Source organism: Beta vulgaris, chromosome 5 (genome assembly GCF_026745355.1).
Source record: "Beta vulgaris subsp. vulgaris cultivar EL10 chromosome 5, EL10.2, whole genome shotgun sequence".
Classification (NCBI taxonomy): domain Eukaryota; kingdom Viridiplantae; phylum Streptophyta; class Magnoliopsida; order Caryophyllales; family Amaranthaceae; genus Beta; species Beta vulgaris.
Genome location: NC_079206.1, coordinates 63,698,036 through 63,715,736, shown reverse-complemented (window position 1 = coordinate 63,715,736; position 17,701 = coordinate 63,698,036). Strand labels below are relative to the sequence as shown.

Sequence of the window (17,701 nt, the reverse complement as noted above, 5' to 3'; positions counted from 1 at the left end):
ACATTTTTATATCCTCTTTATGATCAATGAGGATTAGGTATGTATAAAGAGGAGAAATAGAAAAGTTTGGAGATGTTATATTTTTACTAGTTCTAGTGTCCAAATGAAGAGGAATATATGATACTAATATTTGAATGTAGGTGGATCCTAGCCTTATTTTTCAAAAGAAAAAAAAGACTAAAGGTTTGTTCTCTTCAACATAAAACAACTTAACTGAAATGAACAACTTAACTGAAATGAAATGAGTAGTGATATGTGAGAGTAAAAATATTGTCCAAAACTGAACTAAACCGAACTAAAATGAAAATAAGCTAGGGAAAACAGACCTTAAAGTGTATATAGATAGTGGATAGTGTCACTAGTCACCAAATTAGAAAATTGTATTATTCAAAACTAGAATTCATCAATGATGTTGTACAGGAATTAATAGCAGCATTATCTTATCTGGAGCACAGTAGATCTTCCTAAATAAGTTGGTTCTCAAGATCAAGAGATGAGTTTGACATGTTGCTACAAAATTTTGGCAAATAGACTGGAAAACTTACAATCAGAAGCTTCAACATATTTTGGGGGTATCAAGCAGGAAGAATCTATGTAGCTTACAGATATTACAACCTATACTGATTCCTTAATCTGGTTGGACTACTACAAGGCAGAACTTCGCGGGCTATCCACCTCAACTAGACGATTGCTAATATTCCATGAGTTGCTCGGTCCTCTGTCTGGTGTAGGATCCACAACGTTAACGGAGAAGTATATACAGTTAGTTATACACCCAATGCTCAGAAGTCAGAAGTCAGAAGTCAGAAGTCATCAAGGTTGAGGACGGTATCGTCATCCCACCAGATTTCATATGGGCTCTTTCCGTGACTATCAGCAGAAAACTGATCAGCTGATGTTACAACTTGGTCCAAGGAATCAGCCAAATCAGAGTCCCACCTGCTCAGATTACACGCACACTTGTAAGTTTCATAATTTGCTGCTCGCAAACCCAGGGATGTCAATTCTGTCAAGCCCTCATGGCAAGTTCCCCCAGATCCCATAGCTTTCACAAAATCTCCGGCAAGTTCAGGCTGCTGAAAGGCAACCACTACACAGCTCTTATCCACTACTCGGACATCAAACTCTGAAGAGAAAGCTTCATGTGATCTACTGAGGAGACTTTTGAGCTCTCCAACTGACAAGCCACTCCTGAATCCCCAGAGGAAGACCATATCATTGCAGCTCAGTCTTCTCGTGTTGCCTGATGAAATCCTGACATCATCATCAGAGTTCTCAAGGGAAACACTACTGCAAGGGTCAAAGATGTTTGCATAGTTGTCGAGCGCTAAATCTTTTCCCTCACTAATGTGGTGCTGACCGGGCTTCATTATAGAGTAGAGTTTCGCAAAAATCTGACTTATCTGTAAAACGTTTTGACCGTGAATCTTCCCTTCACTCATCTCCTCTGGTGTACCTGTGTTCGCAATAACAAGTACACTTAGCACTTGTTCCTTAATTTCAGGTGATGAATCATAAATCACAAGGCACCGAACATACAAGTTTAAGGCAATGTTACACAGACTGAGGTACTAAGAACATGGGTATTTGTCCAAGTAGTTGACTAAGTTATTATATGAAAAATTTCCATGATTTTATCCCAAAATCAAGTGTCGAAGTGTCTGTATCCATGTTGAAGTCGAAGAGTCAAAGAATCCGACAAGGGTACTCGAGGTTAAATGAAGAGTCTTAGTAACATAGGCATAGGGTTTATAGTGCTCTGTATATGTTATTAATTTATAAACTGCAAGCGGTGTTGTCAGAATGGCAGGTGGCGGTACTTTAAGATGCAGTTCCATAGAAATGTAGGGAAAAGGCTATCAACCTCGGGGGCTCTAGCCCCTGATATGGATCCTTGTTAAGGAAGTGGGGGGTAATGACATGGCATGTTGTGGTATATGCATACTGAATTTAAATACAGAACTAATTAAAAGAACCTTGCCTTTGAGAGGAATATCGATTTCAACAGGTGCAAAGAATCGACTTCTCAAGAAAGATGAAGCTGCATGTATATTGTTCATTTTCCCACTAGGGTTGAAGTGCTTCATAAGATGGCCCATGTCAATGACATAGGGGAAGTATGAGCTCAAAGAGCACTTGAACTCGTCAATACGTGGAGGTAGAGGACTCAGAAATTTTGAGTGAAGGAATGTAAAATCTACATCAGCAGCATGCTAAAGGTTAGCTAACTTAGCTTAGTGAACAACCAAACTTTATAAATGGAGGCACATTAAGCAAAACAGTCCATATAGATACACACCATCAAGTGTGTTGTGGGCAACAACAGGTTTCTGGGAAGCAGAAATGAGATCAATCACCTCCCGGAATCCGCGAACATTCTTGCTTTGCTCCTCCTCAAGATCTTGAAGTTCTTTCTACGAATATAAATTACAACTTACAACTCCATGAAAATCTTGTCTCCATAATGAGAAAAAAAAAAATCTGGAGGATTACCTCAAAAAGAATTTTGTCCTCTTTCGAACTTGTCATAACAGCACGAACTCCTTGTGTGCCCCCACGCTTTGTAGGGATCAATAAAGGGACAGTGTCATCAGAAAATTCTTTCAAAACCTGCAGCAAACTGATGATTTGAGGACATAACGGAAATGTTCAAGAAAAGCTATTGCAGCAAAGTAACATCGGGCACAAAACAGCCAAACAGCCAGCAAATTTGTAGATAGAACTTAAAAAGTTCAAAGAATATGTGTAACCTCAAGGATGAGTTGCACTTGGCGCTCACTACAAACATCCACATCAAGACAAGGTCTGGATCCATGCTCGCCTAGAACAACTTTTCTCAGAGCTCTGACCAATGCATCTACAGTATAAACACGTTATCGGCTAAGAAAGGGAGAAAAGGAGGAAATAAATAAATAAAGACAACTGAAAAATTCCTCATAAAGTAGATTAGTCAAACCTTCATTTGATCCTTTTGAGTCTTTGCAAGCAGTTCTCCAGGTTTTAACTCGTGATTTAATCCTCTCAATAAATACAGAATCAGCAACGGATATGGTAGATGAAGATTTTACAGAACGTGCCCGCACTGCTAAATTACCTGTACCTGTAAGATGTTTCATACTTGATTCTTGAGCTCTGGATATATATGAGATCCCTGCAATAAAAGTAAAAATGTAATAATGAGAAGAATCTCCTGTGAAAAGACAATAAATTCAGGAAGGTGGGCAGTCTATGAAGATAGAAAAAGAAAATGATGAGAGTGCAGTTCCAGAACGGCTCTGCTATGATGGACAAGTCATCACATAAAGTAATAAACACCATTTTCAAAACACCTTATGAGAAGCAAAGCATTTTCAATGGAAGATCTGATCCCTATAAGTTATAACCCTAAAGAAACAATCTTTCTCCCCTCCATTCTGACGCGAAAAGATAAATAAAGGTAGATAAGGGTAATCAACTGAAAAGTGAAAGAAAAGCATTTCCCACATGACTTCATACTTTAACCAGAAATTACCATCATATATGCAGGAATTAAAATCAAAACCGAGTCGAGCCATGGATGTCAAATATGATGTTTGACATGCAAAACTGTAAGAAGGCATCCCAATTTTCAGTTCATCCCTCGGAAATAGGTGGAAATTATATCTGCATATCAAAAGAGTAAAAAGAGAATCACCACCTTAGAAAATCTATTACTAAAACTAGACAAACTCACATAATGTATACTATAATTATGATTCATTGTCATGGCTATTCCTACTCAAAGACACAGTCTCCAAAGAATTGCTATGCTACTTGATATCTCTGCAGTAGCTTATGAGCTATGAGTTGTTAACTAGAAGAATAAAGGTGTACACAGGATTCATTTTCAAAACACAAAGTAAATGGAATAAAAAATGCAAGAGATCTGAAAACAGCTTTCACAAATGAAAAACTTCTAGAAAAAACAATTATCGATTCGGAAAGAAATGTCATTAAAGCGTGACATGACATCTTTTTAACTTTTCCATTTACTTAACAATGATAACTTAAGATTACAACTAAGTCACTTGCAGCTTGCGGCCATGGTTTGTCCTGTTGAAACCTCCTATCGCCATCCATAGGAATGTTCAACACTCTCACCGTACCGTTACCATACAAGCACTGGATATATTTTTTTACTCTCTATGGCTGGACAGTATGCAACTCAAGCTCCAGCGTGCAGACTCTAAATCTCCAGTTCTATCATGGTGAATGATATAAAATAGCTCCTTAAACAGACAAGTAGTTCACCTCTTATGGAAAGCTATGCCCATTGGAAGAAACAATCTTTGCTCAAGTACAAACTACAGGAGGTAAACTATACACCTCCTCTCCAGTCCCCCCAATGTGAAGGACACAGCATAAGTACAATACAGCTCGATCCCTAAGAGGCTAAGACCACGGCCTGATAGGATTTTCTCATGCCAAAGCTCCTCGCTAAAGCAGGCAAACCACACTTAAGAGAGTGTTTAGCTGTGGGAAGAAAGCACTTTCCTGAAACTGAAGTTCTTCCCATTTTCCATTGTTCGGATTGCAAAGGGTAGAAAATTGTTTTCCCAAAGATGAAAGATAGTTTTCTGAGGATAGAATTAATTTTTCTTTCTAAAGGAAGAATTGCAACATTTTGCTTCCTATTATTCACCTTCCATTTTCTCTTATCACATCCACCCTCTTCCCTCCACTATTGATTTTCCCTTCCTCTCTAACTTTTCTTTTGAGCAAACAAAGGAAACAAAATTTCCTGGGAAACCATTTTCCATTGAAAATCTGTCAAACCAAACAAAGCCTAAGTGCATTACCAAACACCCATGAATAACACTAGGTCCATACAAATAAAAAAATACAATTTTCTTAAGAGTAAAAGATGGCATCTTCAAGTTGCTGAAACAATTTGCTCAAAAATTCATGTCACATGTCAATACTATACATCAAGATTACAATATATATCAATCATGATCATTCTCCTTTATCTAATTGAAAAACACCCATCTCCCAAAACACAACTAAAACACCAAAACTAAACCAACGATACACCAATTCGACCAATAATATCTTGCCAAAATTCCACCAAAAAAACAACAAATTGACAAACTAAACTAAATAACTAGTAAACAGCATTAAAATATCCAACCCATAAAAACCATATACAAACTGAAAACACAAAAACAAAAACAACCCACATTAATTTCAATCAAACCAAGCAAGAAATGAAGAAAAAGAAAGGTGAAAACTTACGGGTAAGCAGTAAGCTTAGAAGCCCTAAGAGTGAAAGGACAAACAGCTAACTGAAGAAGCTGAAATTTCTCAGCTGAACGCTTGGATTTCAAATAAGCAATTTCTGGGGTATCAAAAGGAAGAACTTTCTGCCATGGCGAAGAGTAGGACCCAGTTTTTTGGAGAGAGATTGCAATAAAATCGGAATTTGAAATGCGGGACTTTATTTCCTCGAGATTTTGGTTGAAATTGGATTTTTTAACTTGTTTGATTCTCCATTTCTTAGTGAGATTACTGTTTTTAATGGTGTTTTCTATATGTGTTGAAGTTTGAGTGCAGAGCAAGCGCTTCTGCATCGTTGTTTTTTGAGAAGCTCGTGTTACAACAATGGCTTCTTTGTCTGGTTTTTGGTTTTCATGTGGGTTGAATTGAAGCTGCTTGGTTAACTGTATGGTTGAAATGGGTCGGTCATGACTAGCTTACCATGAGGCATCAGATCTTGGGCCATTAGCCATATATGAGTCTTCTGGCTAATAACCTAATAAGCTAAAACTAATATCATATGGGAAATCGAGGATTTTTTTTAATCCATATGAGCTACCGTATAAAGAAGGGACGAGGATTCGAACTTATGACTTATCGTTCATAACACATCAATCATAACTATTAGGCCAAGATATCCTTGGTAAATCTAGGACCGATTTGGATACTAAGTACTAACACTTATTGAAGATATCAAATAAGCATTTCAAAATATTGATTATCGATACTAACACTTGACGATGATATGAAATTAGCATTTTAAAATATCAATATGAGGTACGAAAGTACTTTCATCTAGGGTTGGAAATGGATGATGGATCATTCATAATCCGCTTAGTCCAGATATATTAAGTGGATGAAAACATGAAATAAACGAATGAAAAGCGGATGGTAGGTGAAACGGGTGATGGATGCGGGTGAGATTTTTTCATCCGTCACCCAATCCATCACCTGCTTAACACCCACCCATCATCCATACTATCAATTATTACACATGTTTATTTACTTACTTTATTAAAAAATTTAGTTGAAAATTTTGATAAATATGAATCTTATGGCATTTTTTTTGTAAAAATTGTTACATATCTCCTCACTCGCTGACCGCCCGACCCACCCATTCACATGCTGGATGATGGATGGATGGATGCAGGTGATGGCTTATGCGGGTGATAGTTGGATGCGGGCGAAGCTCCACTCACATCAAACCCGATCTATTTTCATCCATACATGCATCATAAGAACATGAATAATATTCGGTAAAAATTGGTACGAATTCAAATTAAAAAGTTCACATTTAGTTAGGATTAGTTGGATTTAACCCAAACTAGTTCAGTTTCTGACAATATATTGTTTCGGTTTGATTTGGTACAACTTTTGGGCCCAATTTAGACTGAATGTTATATGGGCTAGGAGGTTGTCTCAATGAATAACAATTAGTTTAGTTGGTAAAATCTTATGGGGTGGTATCCAAGACTTAATTCAACTTTTCTCTACATCAGTCTCACACTCTATAAATTATAACATGTAAAATTTCTTAATTGAAAGCTCTACAAGGCTACAACTTTATTGCAGTTACTGAATACTAGCTATATTCTTAATATATGTGCAACATATATATTGAACATAAATTAATGCACTACTTTAGTTTGTGAATATCTCTAATTATTGATCAATAAACATATAAACTTATCTATTCAAAAAAAATAAAAAAAATAAACATATAAACTTATGAAACATTAAAATTTTGGAATTAGATATTGAGAGTAATCCAATAACATATTATAGATAGCATTTGTTATTATATATATATTTTTTGAAATGCGATTAGATTCGTATGTCATAGTGCAAATTTTTCAGTGTTGCATGTATGGAAATGAAGGTAGTACAAAGATCTACAACAATGGTCTCATATAGGGTTTGACGAACCGATTGGGTTGAGTGAGGTTTGTGTTCGGGTCGATAATGAACATGACAAAATTCTTGATTTCAAATCTAATTAACCCATCTAATAAACGGGTCTCAAAACTCAACCATAACCCGCAGGTTGCCCCTATAATCCATTTAATTATTACTTTAGTAATTTTTTTGTTACAATAATAAGTGAGCAAATTCACTACAAAAAAGTATGAATGTTTCGTGTTTCTTAGACCATCTTAGAGATTATTCAATGTTTCTTTAACCAAATTTTAGATTTATCATTGTGATATGTAGATAACTTATTATGTAAGGGAATTAATCAGGTCAAATCAAATCATTATCATGTTGACAATTTGGATTTTAACCTAGACCATTTAACTGAATGGGTTTATCGTATAAAAGTGTCATTATTTTGTTTTATATGGAAGGGGATGTTTATTTTATGTTATCATGATGCGCTTATTGTAGGTTTGGTTCAAGTTGGATTGTTATATTGGGTCATCTTTTGTCACCTACGTGATAACTAATAAATCTAAGATCAACATTATATCTCCTTTTGTTTATTCATGTGCTGTCATACTCAATCGTTTTGAGTAAGTTAAAAAAGAATAAATTAATTTAAGTTGGTCTGAATATGCAATAGTTTGTTTTTATATCATAGAGCATGTAAGAGCAGATGAAGCTCTTTTAGTTTCATTTTGCTTTGTCTTCTGTTTAGTTGTATTAGAATTAAGTTGTATTTTCGATTTTAATTAATGCAAGTTTTAATTCCCTGTTGTCAAAAAAAATAGTAGCGCACAAAAGAAAAGAAAAAAAGCATCCCTTGACTTTAGAGGAGATAAAATTAAAGCATCACTAATCTATTTTTTTCTATTTGTTTATGTAAGGAGACGTTGTTTATATGCGTATAAATAGACAAATATAATAGTAACTCTTTTTTTTCTAAATAGTAAGGAGAAGGATCTTGTCTAGAACTCAACCCGCACAGTTTCTTGATCTAGCTTTGCGGGCTAGACACTTGAGAATAGGGGGAAGGTAAGGGAAATCTCTATGTCAAGTATCGAAGTTGTTGGGAGGATTCGACCTTGTGATCTTAAAATTATAAGATAAATTCCCAACCAACTACACCAAACAAGCTTAGTAGTAATTCTTTTGTTTATCAGTTGGTTGACTGGAGCAATTTAAAGTACCTTTTAGAAAAATGCTTAATATGTTTGATGTAAATTACAAACTATTATACTTTACAATTTTTATCATACACTTGGGTGTATTACGAGCATGTGTATCATGAGCATGATACACTCAATGTTATCTTTTGCTCATTTGTTCAATTGTAGCTCTCATTATTTTTATCCTACACTCGGGTGTATGATGAATGCACTCACTATTAGGGATGGCAATGGGTCCTAGACCCGACCCAGACCCGCTAGGACCCGACCCATTTATAAGGGTCTGGGTCCAAAAATTTTAGACCCAATGGGTCCGTGTCGGGTCTGGGTCCCGAAGAGCATGGGTCGGGTCCGGGTCCACATATGCTAGACCCAGACCCGCCCCATGGACTCATTTACATATTAGATTTTTTTTTTTTTACCTAAATTCTAAAATCTTTTGAGTGATTTTGTGATTTTACGAGTTAATTCTTTAAAAAAAATTTGGAGAATGCTTCAACTATGGATACAAGAACCTATATATATTACGGCGAAATTTTTTGATTACATATATTCAAAAATGTTATGAAAACCTAAAACTAAGAAGGACCCATTTAAGAACCAGTAAGGACCCATGGACCCAGCGGATCTGGGTATGGGTCTGAAAAATCTAGACCCAACGGGTCTGGGGCGGGTCTGGGTCTGTAAAAAATAAATGGGTCTGGGTCCAGGTGGACCCGACCCAGACCCGCCCCATTGCCATCCCAACTCACTATACTTGATTCACCTAAAAAAAACTTTTATTCCTTATTATAATAAGTGAACATTTTTTGTTGAGGGAAGGGGAAAGACCTAATTACATTTGCATTGTCATCATTAAGGCTATGTTCAGTTCATCTTATTTTTGCTTATTTCAGATCTAATCAGATCAGATCAGAAAAAATAAGTTCAGATCAGATCATGCTTATATTTAAATTCATTATTACTATTAAATATATTTCATTACATATTAGTAAAAATTATAATAATTGAATATTAATAAAGTACTCATTGAGACGAATCAAACAAGACCCCACATGACTATATTTTTTCTTATATATTGAGAAAAATCTAAAAGATAAGATATTGTAAATCAGATCAGATCAGAACAGAACAGATCAGATCAGTTCAGATCAGATCAGATCAGTTCAGATAAGTTCAGATCAGAAAATTTCAGGTGAACTAAACATAGCCTAAGTCGAACATGCTTAGCTAGAATATCCGCGGTTATTGTGGATCACAATGCTTAATCTTCCCAATTAGTAGATGGTGGTATGAGGTGTAGGATGAGCATCCTACACCAGCTCCAAAATACAAGGCAAGAAGAATGAAACGCACCATTCAACATGCAAAAAGTAATTGATTTGACAGTCAATGTACATTTCCATTACATCCAGTGTACATGTCGAAAATTCAAAAAGTAACTGATTTGACAGTTACTGTTCACCATTTAATAACTTATTTGATGTCAACCGCCATCATTTTCCCCCATATACTGTTCATCACTTCTCTCTTTTCCACGCTCAACCTCCTTGTACATTCTTGGCTTCGTGGTTGTTCATTAACAAAATCAAAATGTACAATGACAACCCCTCAGTTAAAAGTAACCCAAAACCTGAAGCTGATGTACGTCAAGTGAGTAATTTCCAATGTTTGTACACTGGTGTGTTGATGTTTGTTCACTAATGAAATTCAATATGTACAATTACAGTCCCATACCGAAATGTAATAAATCACAATGTACACCGATGGTCATTACTATTGTACACCAAACCATATGCATTTGTACATTGAAAAAATTGTTTCAACAAATAAACGAGAGAGAAAGAGAGTGAATGAATAAGTGATGAGAGAGAAAGAACTGACCCACTTTCAAAAATACTACCAAAAGCCCGCCAAATGGGCAATGTGTAGAATGTTCATCCTACATCTCAGTGTAGGATCTAATTTGCATAATCTTCCGGCTACATTTGCACTATTATGTGAATGCAAAAAGTTATATACCTTCATTACAGATTGGTAACTCCCCTATCTGACTAAAGCTTATACTATGATAATGGACTTCATATTCAAGTGCGTTCTCAAGCCCTCAGCGTGGAGTCATGGACCACAAACACACTAATCCCCTCTTACTGTCTTACATCTTGCTATTGTCTATCTTTGCTTCTAAAGTTCCTTAATTTTAAATAATATTTCTTGATCTCCAAGATTTAAGTTTAAGAGAAAAGGAAATGTTAAGAAATTACGTATTAGCTAATTCTCAATTTTAGAATAGAAAGTCTTTTTTGTAAGGGTTATGCTATATGCAGCCCTTAGGGTTGCATATAAGACATAAATACACTACTTAAAATGGAAATAAGTTATGACTTTATGGAAAAATTTTGCATCAACCAATGTAATAAATGATCAATTAATGCAACTTATTTCCATTTTTAGTTTCTTATATACAACCCTTAGGGCTGCATATAGCTTTTCCCTTTTTGTAAAAGGAATTTTAATGTAACAATTGATATGACTCATTTTTCAAGGAGAATGGCCATACGACTATTAACTAATTGTTGCTTCAAGTACATTAAGACAAATTTCAATAAGTTATAATAACTTATAAAATAGATTTATTTTTTTAAAAAAATTAGATAAATTCACATGATAAGGTGAAGCAGGCGCATTGTCGCATCATTAATTGTGTAACCATTTAGCTAACAAATGCGATAGAATTAAGTTCTTTTTTGTCATAAATATTTTTCTCATCATCATAAACTTTGATTTCACAACACCCCACAAAAATTTCCTCATCAATCTTAGATAAAACGAAGTGAGCTAGCAAGGCCTAAATGAAAATAATTTTGTACTAAACTTTACTTTGGAAACCCTTCTCATATGTATAAACTAGCCTTCATATGCACGCGATGCGTGCGTTAATTTCAAAATTTGTTATTCTATTAGATACGCCATTCGTACTTTATTTATGATTAAACTTAAATATGAAAATTTGAACAGTTAGATGAATTTAGATATATTAATTCGCTAATGTAAAAAAATAAAAAAGGTTGTGAGTGATTGTTAACATTAATTTTTTGTGAATGAATATTGAACAGAAAGAACAAAAATAATGAGTTGGTTTAACTGAATTAAAGAGTATCAAAGCACAAATTATTATAATAGACGGTCTAATTTTAATATAAAATTAGACAATGCAAACCTACGTTCTCTTAAGAAGCCCATTCAATTTCTCTCTAACCTAACACTATTTTTAGGTATCTTGCACATCCTAGTCGTCCATTCTCTTCTCCTCTTTTATTTCCCTTTGAATTTCGAATTAGAACAAACATTTTTTAAAAATAGTTCGTCAGTCTTACAAAATGGATTAAGCTAGTCACTAAATGGATTAAATCAGTCACTAAATGAATTAAAGAATGTTATTAATGAATAGATTAAACTGATCACTACATAGATTAAAATGGTCACTAAATAGATTAAAGTAGTCACTATATTAAGAAATATGATCTATTCTCTTCTTAATATTGGGCTTGGGCCGCGCCTACTTTTAAATTAAAAGTAGACGGTCTCTTACAAGACCAACTGGTATCAAAGATAGTGAATGTTCAGACTTTTCATATGCACGTTATGTATGCCATATTTTTTTATAAGGTATAAATATTTTGTCCATTTAATTTTTGATTGAAGTATTTGATGCATATACCATTTTAAACTTGTTTTAAATGGCAAGTTGGAATGAGAATTTTTAAATGATTTGCTTTTGTAATTTTTTCATTCCATTAATTAGATCATTAAGGGTATTTTAGTCACTTCAAAAGAGGACACCACACCTCCTCCCTTGGCTTATATAATAGAGATCAGTGAAGTACATATGAAAATTTCTTCGAGAATCAAATAATTTAGATTCTAAAATTTCCTCATCAGTCTAGCTAAGATGAAGTGAGCTAGCTAGACCTAAATGAAAACAATTTGTATCAAACTTACTCGAGAAATCTTCTCATATAATAATTAAATAGGTAGGATTCATTGAAAACTAGGCTTAAGTTGAGAATCTTTTGCTCATTTTACAAACTTTGCTCATTTTAGAAAACTTTTGCTCATTTTAAGAACCTTCTGCCTATTTTACATTTTATTTTCATTTTATGTTCTTTGCTCATTTTAGGTTTTGCTCATTTAAAGAAACTTTTGCTTATTTTACAAATTTTTGCTCATCTTATGTTTTTTGCTTATTTATATTTTTGCTCATTTAAGAAGTTTTTTGCTCATTTTATGTTGCAGTTTTCAGTTTTCAGCATAAAGAATGGTTTTCACGTGTTAGTTTCTTTTTAGTACAACACTTTAAAGCCCTATTCACACACCTCTCTTTACCGTATTTTTTTTACTAATATATAAAAATAAAAATGATCATATAAAATATTGTTGGATTCGTTTTAATAAATATTTTTATAATATTAAGTTTTTTTTATAACATTTACAAATACATAATTAAAGATATTTATTGTCAAAGTTTTTATGCATTGACAAGCGTGAAAAATCAAACTGCTAGTCTGCTACATTTATTTATAAATGGAGATTAGTATTATAATGTAATTTGCATTCACATTATCTTTCCTTATATAAAAAAGAAGTTCATCACTTTGGAGTTTTGTTTATAATGGACACAAAACCATTACCAATGAGCAATGTTGCTTTAGCATACAGGTTCATCCAAATTTCCAAATGGCCAGTGTACATGTTTGTTAGAACGTCCACTATTGGCTTTTTCCCTTTGCCCACTTGTTTTTCTCTTGTGTTGTGTGTTCCTACATGCTCCATCCTCCTCTGTTACTTTATCCGCACATTTTCGATCCATTATTATTACAAGTTGCACCCGCAATACCCATAATTGATAATTTGGCAAGTGCTTGGCACCAAAAAAATAATATTTCCGCAAGTGCTTGTTTGTCCAAGGAGTGGATTGGTTTCATAATCGGAGGAACAAAGAGTAAGCGAGAGTTGGAACTCCCAACATAACCAATTTTCGTGACTAAGGATGGAAATGGGTGATGGATGATCCATCACCCGCTTAACTCGGTATTTTAAATGGATGAAAACCCGAATTTAAATAGATAGAAAGTGGGTGGTGGGTGAGAATTTTTTCATCCGTCACCTGATCCATCACCCGTGTAAATTACTTATATTGTATGTGTTTGATATAATTATTTTATATTATGTCACTAATTTCTTTTAAAAATATACTAAATATCATCACCTGTTTAGCACTGACCCACCCGTTTCACCCGATAGATGACGGATGGATGGATGCGGGTGGAGTAAACAATTGCGGGTGGTGGATGCGGGTGATGTTCCACCCGCCCCGAATCAGATCCATTTCCATCCCTATCCGCGACCTTTTATCACATATGATTTTTGGATCGAGATTCTTGGAAGAGTCACCTTTCCTAGTGACTCAATATCCTATTAAGTGGGTATTTTAGGCCTCTTATTTTTCAAAAGAGAAGCTCAACTTAGTTAACGTGCTATAAACTCAATTGACATGTATTTTTAGAGAGGCAACGAAGCAATAAATTGGTTGGCAAAATACGGTGTGGTGCAACACACCAGGCTTCATCTTATAGAACATATTCCATTAGGTTTTCGTGGAATTATAGATGAGAATGCTAGGGGTGTGATAACTGTGATTACGCTTTGCCTAGTTCTAACTTACTCCCTCCGGTCTTTATTAGTTTACCCGTATTCTTTTTTGGGATGTCACTTATTAGTTTAACCCTTTCTTTTGTTTCTATTTTTAGAATGAGACCACTAACTTTTCATCACAGATACATTTAATTTTAATATAAAATAATAGTTTTTCTTTTTCTTTCTATGACCCACAACATTATTTCTCCTAAAACTCTGTGTAAAAGAAAGGGGTGAACTAATAAAGACCGGAAGGAGTATTTATTTTGTTTTGTGTGTTTTTGTTATTGTTTTACTAAATATTTCCTCAATTGCAAAAATATATATATACTTCATCCGTTTAGAAATAGTTGCACAATTTTTAACTTTCGCGCATGCCGATGTATGATTTCAACCATTAATATCTTTAAATATCAATAAGTAAAAATTATAAAAAATTCATTTTAAAAAAAAATTACATAGAGATTAATCTAACAAGACCCCACATGACTATGTTTTTCCTAAAAGATAAATCACTAAAGACAATCTAAGTGTAAGATGTGAATAGTGCACAAAATAAAAATGGTGCAACTATTTCTAAACGGAGGAAATACAAGGAAAAAGCATTAGTGAAAACAATTACAATTCATTGTAACACAAAGTTCAATACATTTTATGTTCTAACATTTAAATCAACTACACAGGCTACTCATTAATTCATTACCAATTTCAATTACTTTTGTTTAAGATAAATAATTTAATGGCATTATATAAATTTTTTTCTTCTTTATAGCTTATGACGATATTTTATATATAAATCATTGAATTTTTTCCTTGGATAATGCAAAAGTGGGTTTTAATTCCCAAAATGTGTCCAAAAAAATTAAAATTCCCTGCGTACCGTCCACGTAGGACGGCACGCGAGACTTATTTTTTTTAGTAAAACCGCTACTCGGAGTAGCGGTTTGCAAGTGCCCAGAAATTTTTTTTTTTTCAACTTAGGTAAAACCGCTACTCGGAGTAGCGGTTTATAAAATAAAATAAAAAAAAAAAAAAATTTTTTTTTTTTTTTTTTTTTTTTTTGTAAACCGCTACTCCGAGTAGCGGTTTACTATGCAAACTGATATCTGCTTACCATATTTTCCGCAGGTAAACCGCTACTCAGAGTAGCGGTTTATATTTATGAACCGCTACTCAGAGTAGCGGTTTATATCTATGAACCGCTACTCAGAGTAGCGGTTTATATCTATGAACCGCTACTCAGAGTAGCGGTTTATATTTATAAACCGCTACTCAGAGTAGCGGTTTATTTTAAAATTAAACCGCTACTTTGAGTAGCGGTTTCCGTGGGTTAAAACAAAAAAAAAACAATTTTCTCGCGTGCCGTCCTACGTGGACGGTACGCAGGGAATTTAAATTTTTTGGGCATATTTTGGGAATTAAAACCCACTTTTGCATTATTCAAGGAAAAAATTCATAAATCATTACACAACTATGGAAGGATTAAATTATGAAGTAGAAGATAAGTTGGAATGACCAATACTTCTTCTGTTATTCAAAAATTTTCACAACACTTTGTTACATACATCGGGCTCTAAGCAGAAGGAGAAAGTTAATGAATATTAGATTCCATTTTTCACTTTTAGATAAGAATAAGACAAATAGACAATTATTTAGAAATAACACGAATATACTCCCTCTGATTTTTTTTAGTTTATCCGTTTCTTTTACACAAAGTTTTAGGAAAAACAATATTGTGGAACACAGAAGGAAAGAGAAACTATTATTTTAGGTTAAAGTTGAATGTATGTGTGATGGAAAGTTAGTAGTCCCATTTCAAAAATAGAAATGAAAAAATGGGTAAACTTATAAGGAACGTCCTAAAAAGAAATACAGGTAAACTAATAAAGACTAGAGGTAGTATTCAATAACTTGAATGAAGTCATGGACTAAGGGTCTGTTATCTCCAACTTATTTTCAGTTCAGTTCAATTTAGTTCAGTTCAATTTAGTTCAGTTCAATTCAGTTCAGTCCGGTGCAATTTAGTTCAGTTCAGTTCAGCTTTGGACAATAATTTTACTCTCACATATCACTATTCATTCTGAACTTCTAATCCTCGCCCCACAATTACTTAAAATCGCCACAAAAACAATTACAATTACATTTGTAACCTTTTCACCTCAAATTTCAGATCCAGAACCACCACCGCTCACCTCCTGCCATCCCCCCACCAGCAGCCTTTCTCTCACCTCAAATTTCAGATTCAGTTCGCCGATCTTCGTCCCGATGAAATCCTATCAGACGATCGAAAATTTCTCCGATCAGTGGTGGGACCTTGTTCATTCCTCTCCCTTCTTCTGAGACTACTGGCTTCAAGATTGCTTCCATGATGTCGATCAAATCGACGATCTTGACCTCCTCGATTTCGATGCTTTCTTCGATCAAAATTTCCAGAAACGTAATTAATTTTCCAGAAACATAATAATCCATATCATCGCCAACCATGGCCAGGTAAATCTCGAATTTTTTTTGAACCATGGGGCAAACGTCTCGCCATGGGGCGAACGTCCAGGCGAGACGTTTTCCCCATGATTCAAAAAAAATTCGAGATTAGGTTGGTGTTGATGGGCGGTGGCGGGTGGCAGGAGGAAGTAGGTGATGGCGGGTAGTGGGAGGTGGTGGTGGAGGTGGTGGTGGTGGAGGTGGAGGTGGTGGTGGTGGGAGGTGGTGGGCGTGTAAAAAGGAGAGGGTAAAACAGTCCAATAAAATAGTTTCGTGGCGATTTTAAGTAATTGTGGGGTGATGTTTAACAATCCTCCTATTCATTTTAATTCAGTTCAATTCAGCTCAATTCAGTTTAGTTCAATTCTGTTCAGTTAAATTATTTTATGCCGAAGAAAACAAAAGTAAAAGGGAGTTGCTAAACTTCATTCGAAACGCTCGAAAAAAGTCATTAAACATCAAAATTGTTCATGAAGGTCGAAGTGCAAATTATGTTGCAGATTCCCTTGCCAAGCAGGGACTTTCAAGGATGGAGGAATTTATAGCGTGGCTGTAGCTCCAGATGGTTTGGAATAATGGAGTTATCATTGACCTGGAAATTGGAATTAGTCATTATATGGGAGCAACAAAAAGTCATGTGGTAGCGAGGATGCTGTCTGATGGAGCAATATGGAAGATGGTGGGCAGTGGAATGCTTGCAAAAATGGTCTAAGATATATCAATAGCTCGCAGAGGGAGAATCCAAGCCTTGTGGCTGTCTAGTCTGATTGGTAGAATGGTGTTTCAGCAGCACGTCTCAGTTCACATCTAGTCTGTAGCCTCTCAAGTTTTAGACTTTGGTCCAGATATCTAGTTCCCATGTTTGTTTCAATGTGTAAGAAGTACTTCATAGCATAGGTGAAGATGTATCTGTATGTAACTCAATATGGATGGGGACTCCTCTCTATAGGGTGTGTGAATGCACTATAAAAATGTCGCCCACCTAGTGGGGGAATACATTATTTTGAGTAGAGGCCTCATCCATTTTATCTTGATTATGATAATAAAATGGAAAAGAAATTATCAAAAAAAAAAAAAGGGAGCTGCTACCTAAAATTTGGAATAATATTGTGATGTGAATGACGGAATCAAATATGCAATATTTTTGGCATCACCAATTCAAC

General features: G+C 34.7%; 1 protein-coding gene across 2 annotated transcripts; it reads right to left on the bottom strand.

Annotated features, from left to right (window-relative positions):
* Positions 1 to 350: 350 nt before the first annotated feature.
* LOC104894449 (poly(A)-specific ribonuclease PARN-like) lies at positions 351 to 5,717 on the bottom strand. 2 transcript variants are annotated; one of them, XM_010680676.4, is made up of 8 exons: positions 5,254 to 5,717; positions 3,512 to 3,642; positions 2,957 to 3,151; positions 2,751 to 2,857; positions 2,494 to 2,559; positions 2,300 to 2,414; positions 1,982 to 2,197; positions 351 to 1,456 (listed from the first exon to the last, which is right to left on the bottom strand). In XM_010680676.4, the coding sequence occupies exons 1-8, from the start codon at positions 5,586 to 5,588 to the stop codon at positions 804 to 806; spliced, it is 1,818 nt and encodes a 605-aa protein (XP_010678978.2). In that variant the 5' UTR covers positions 5,589 to 5,717; the 3' UTR covers positions 351 to 803. The 2 variants fall into 2 exon arrangements, with proteins under 2 accessions (XP_010678978.2, XP_010678977.2); XM_010680675.4 differs by having other exon boundaries at positions 2,494 to 2,610; positions 5,254 to 5,716.
* Between the last annotated feature and the right edge of the window lie 11,984 nt (positions 5,718 to 17,701).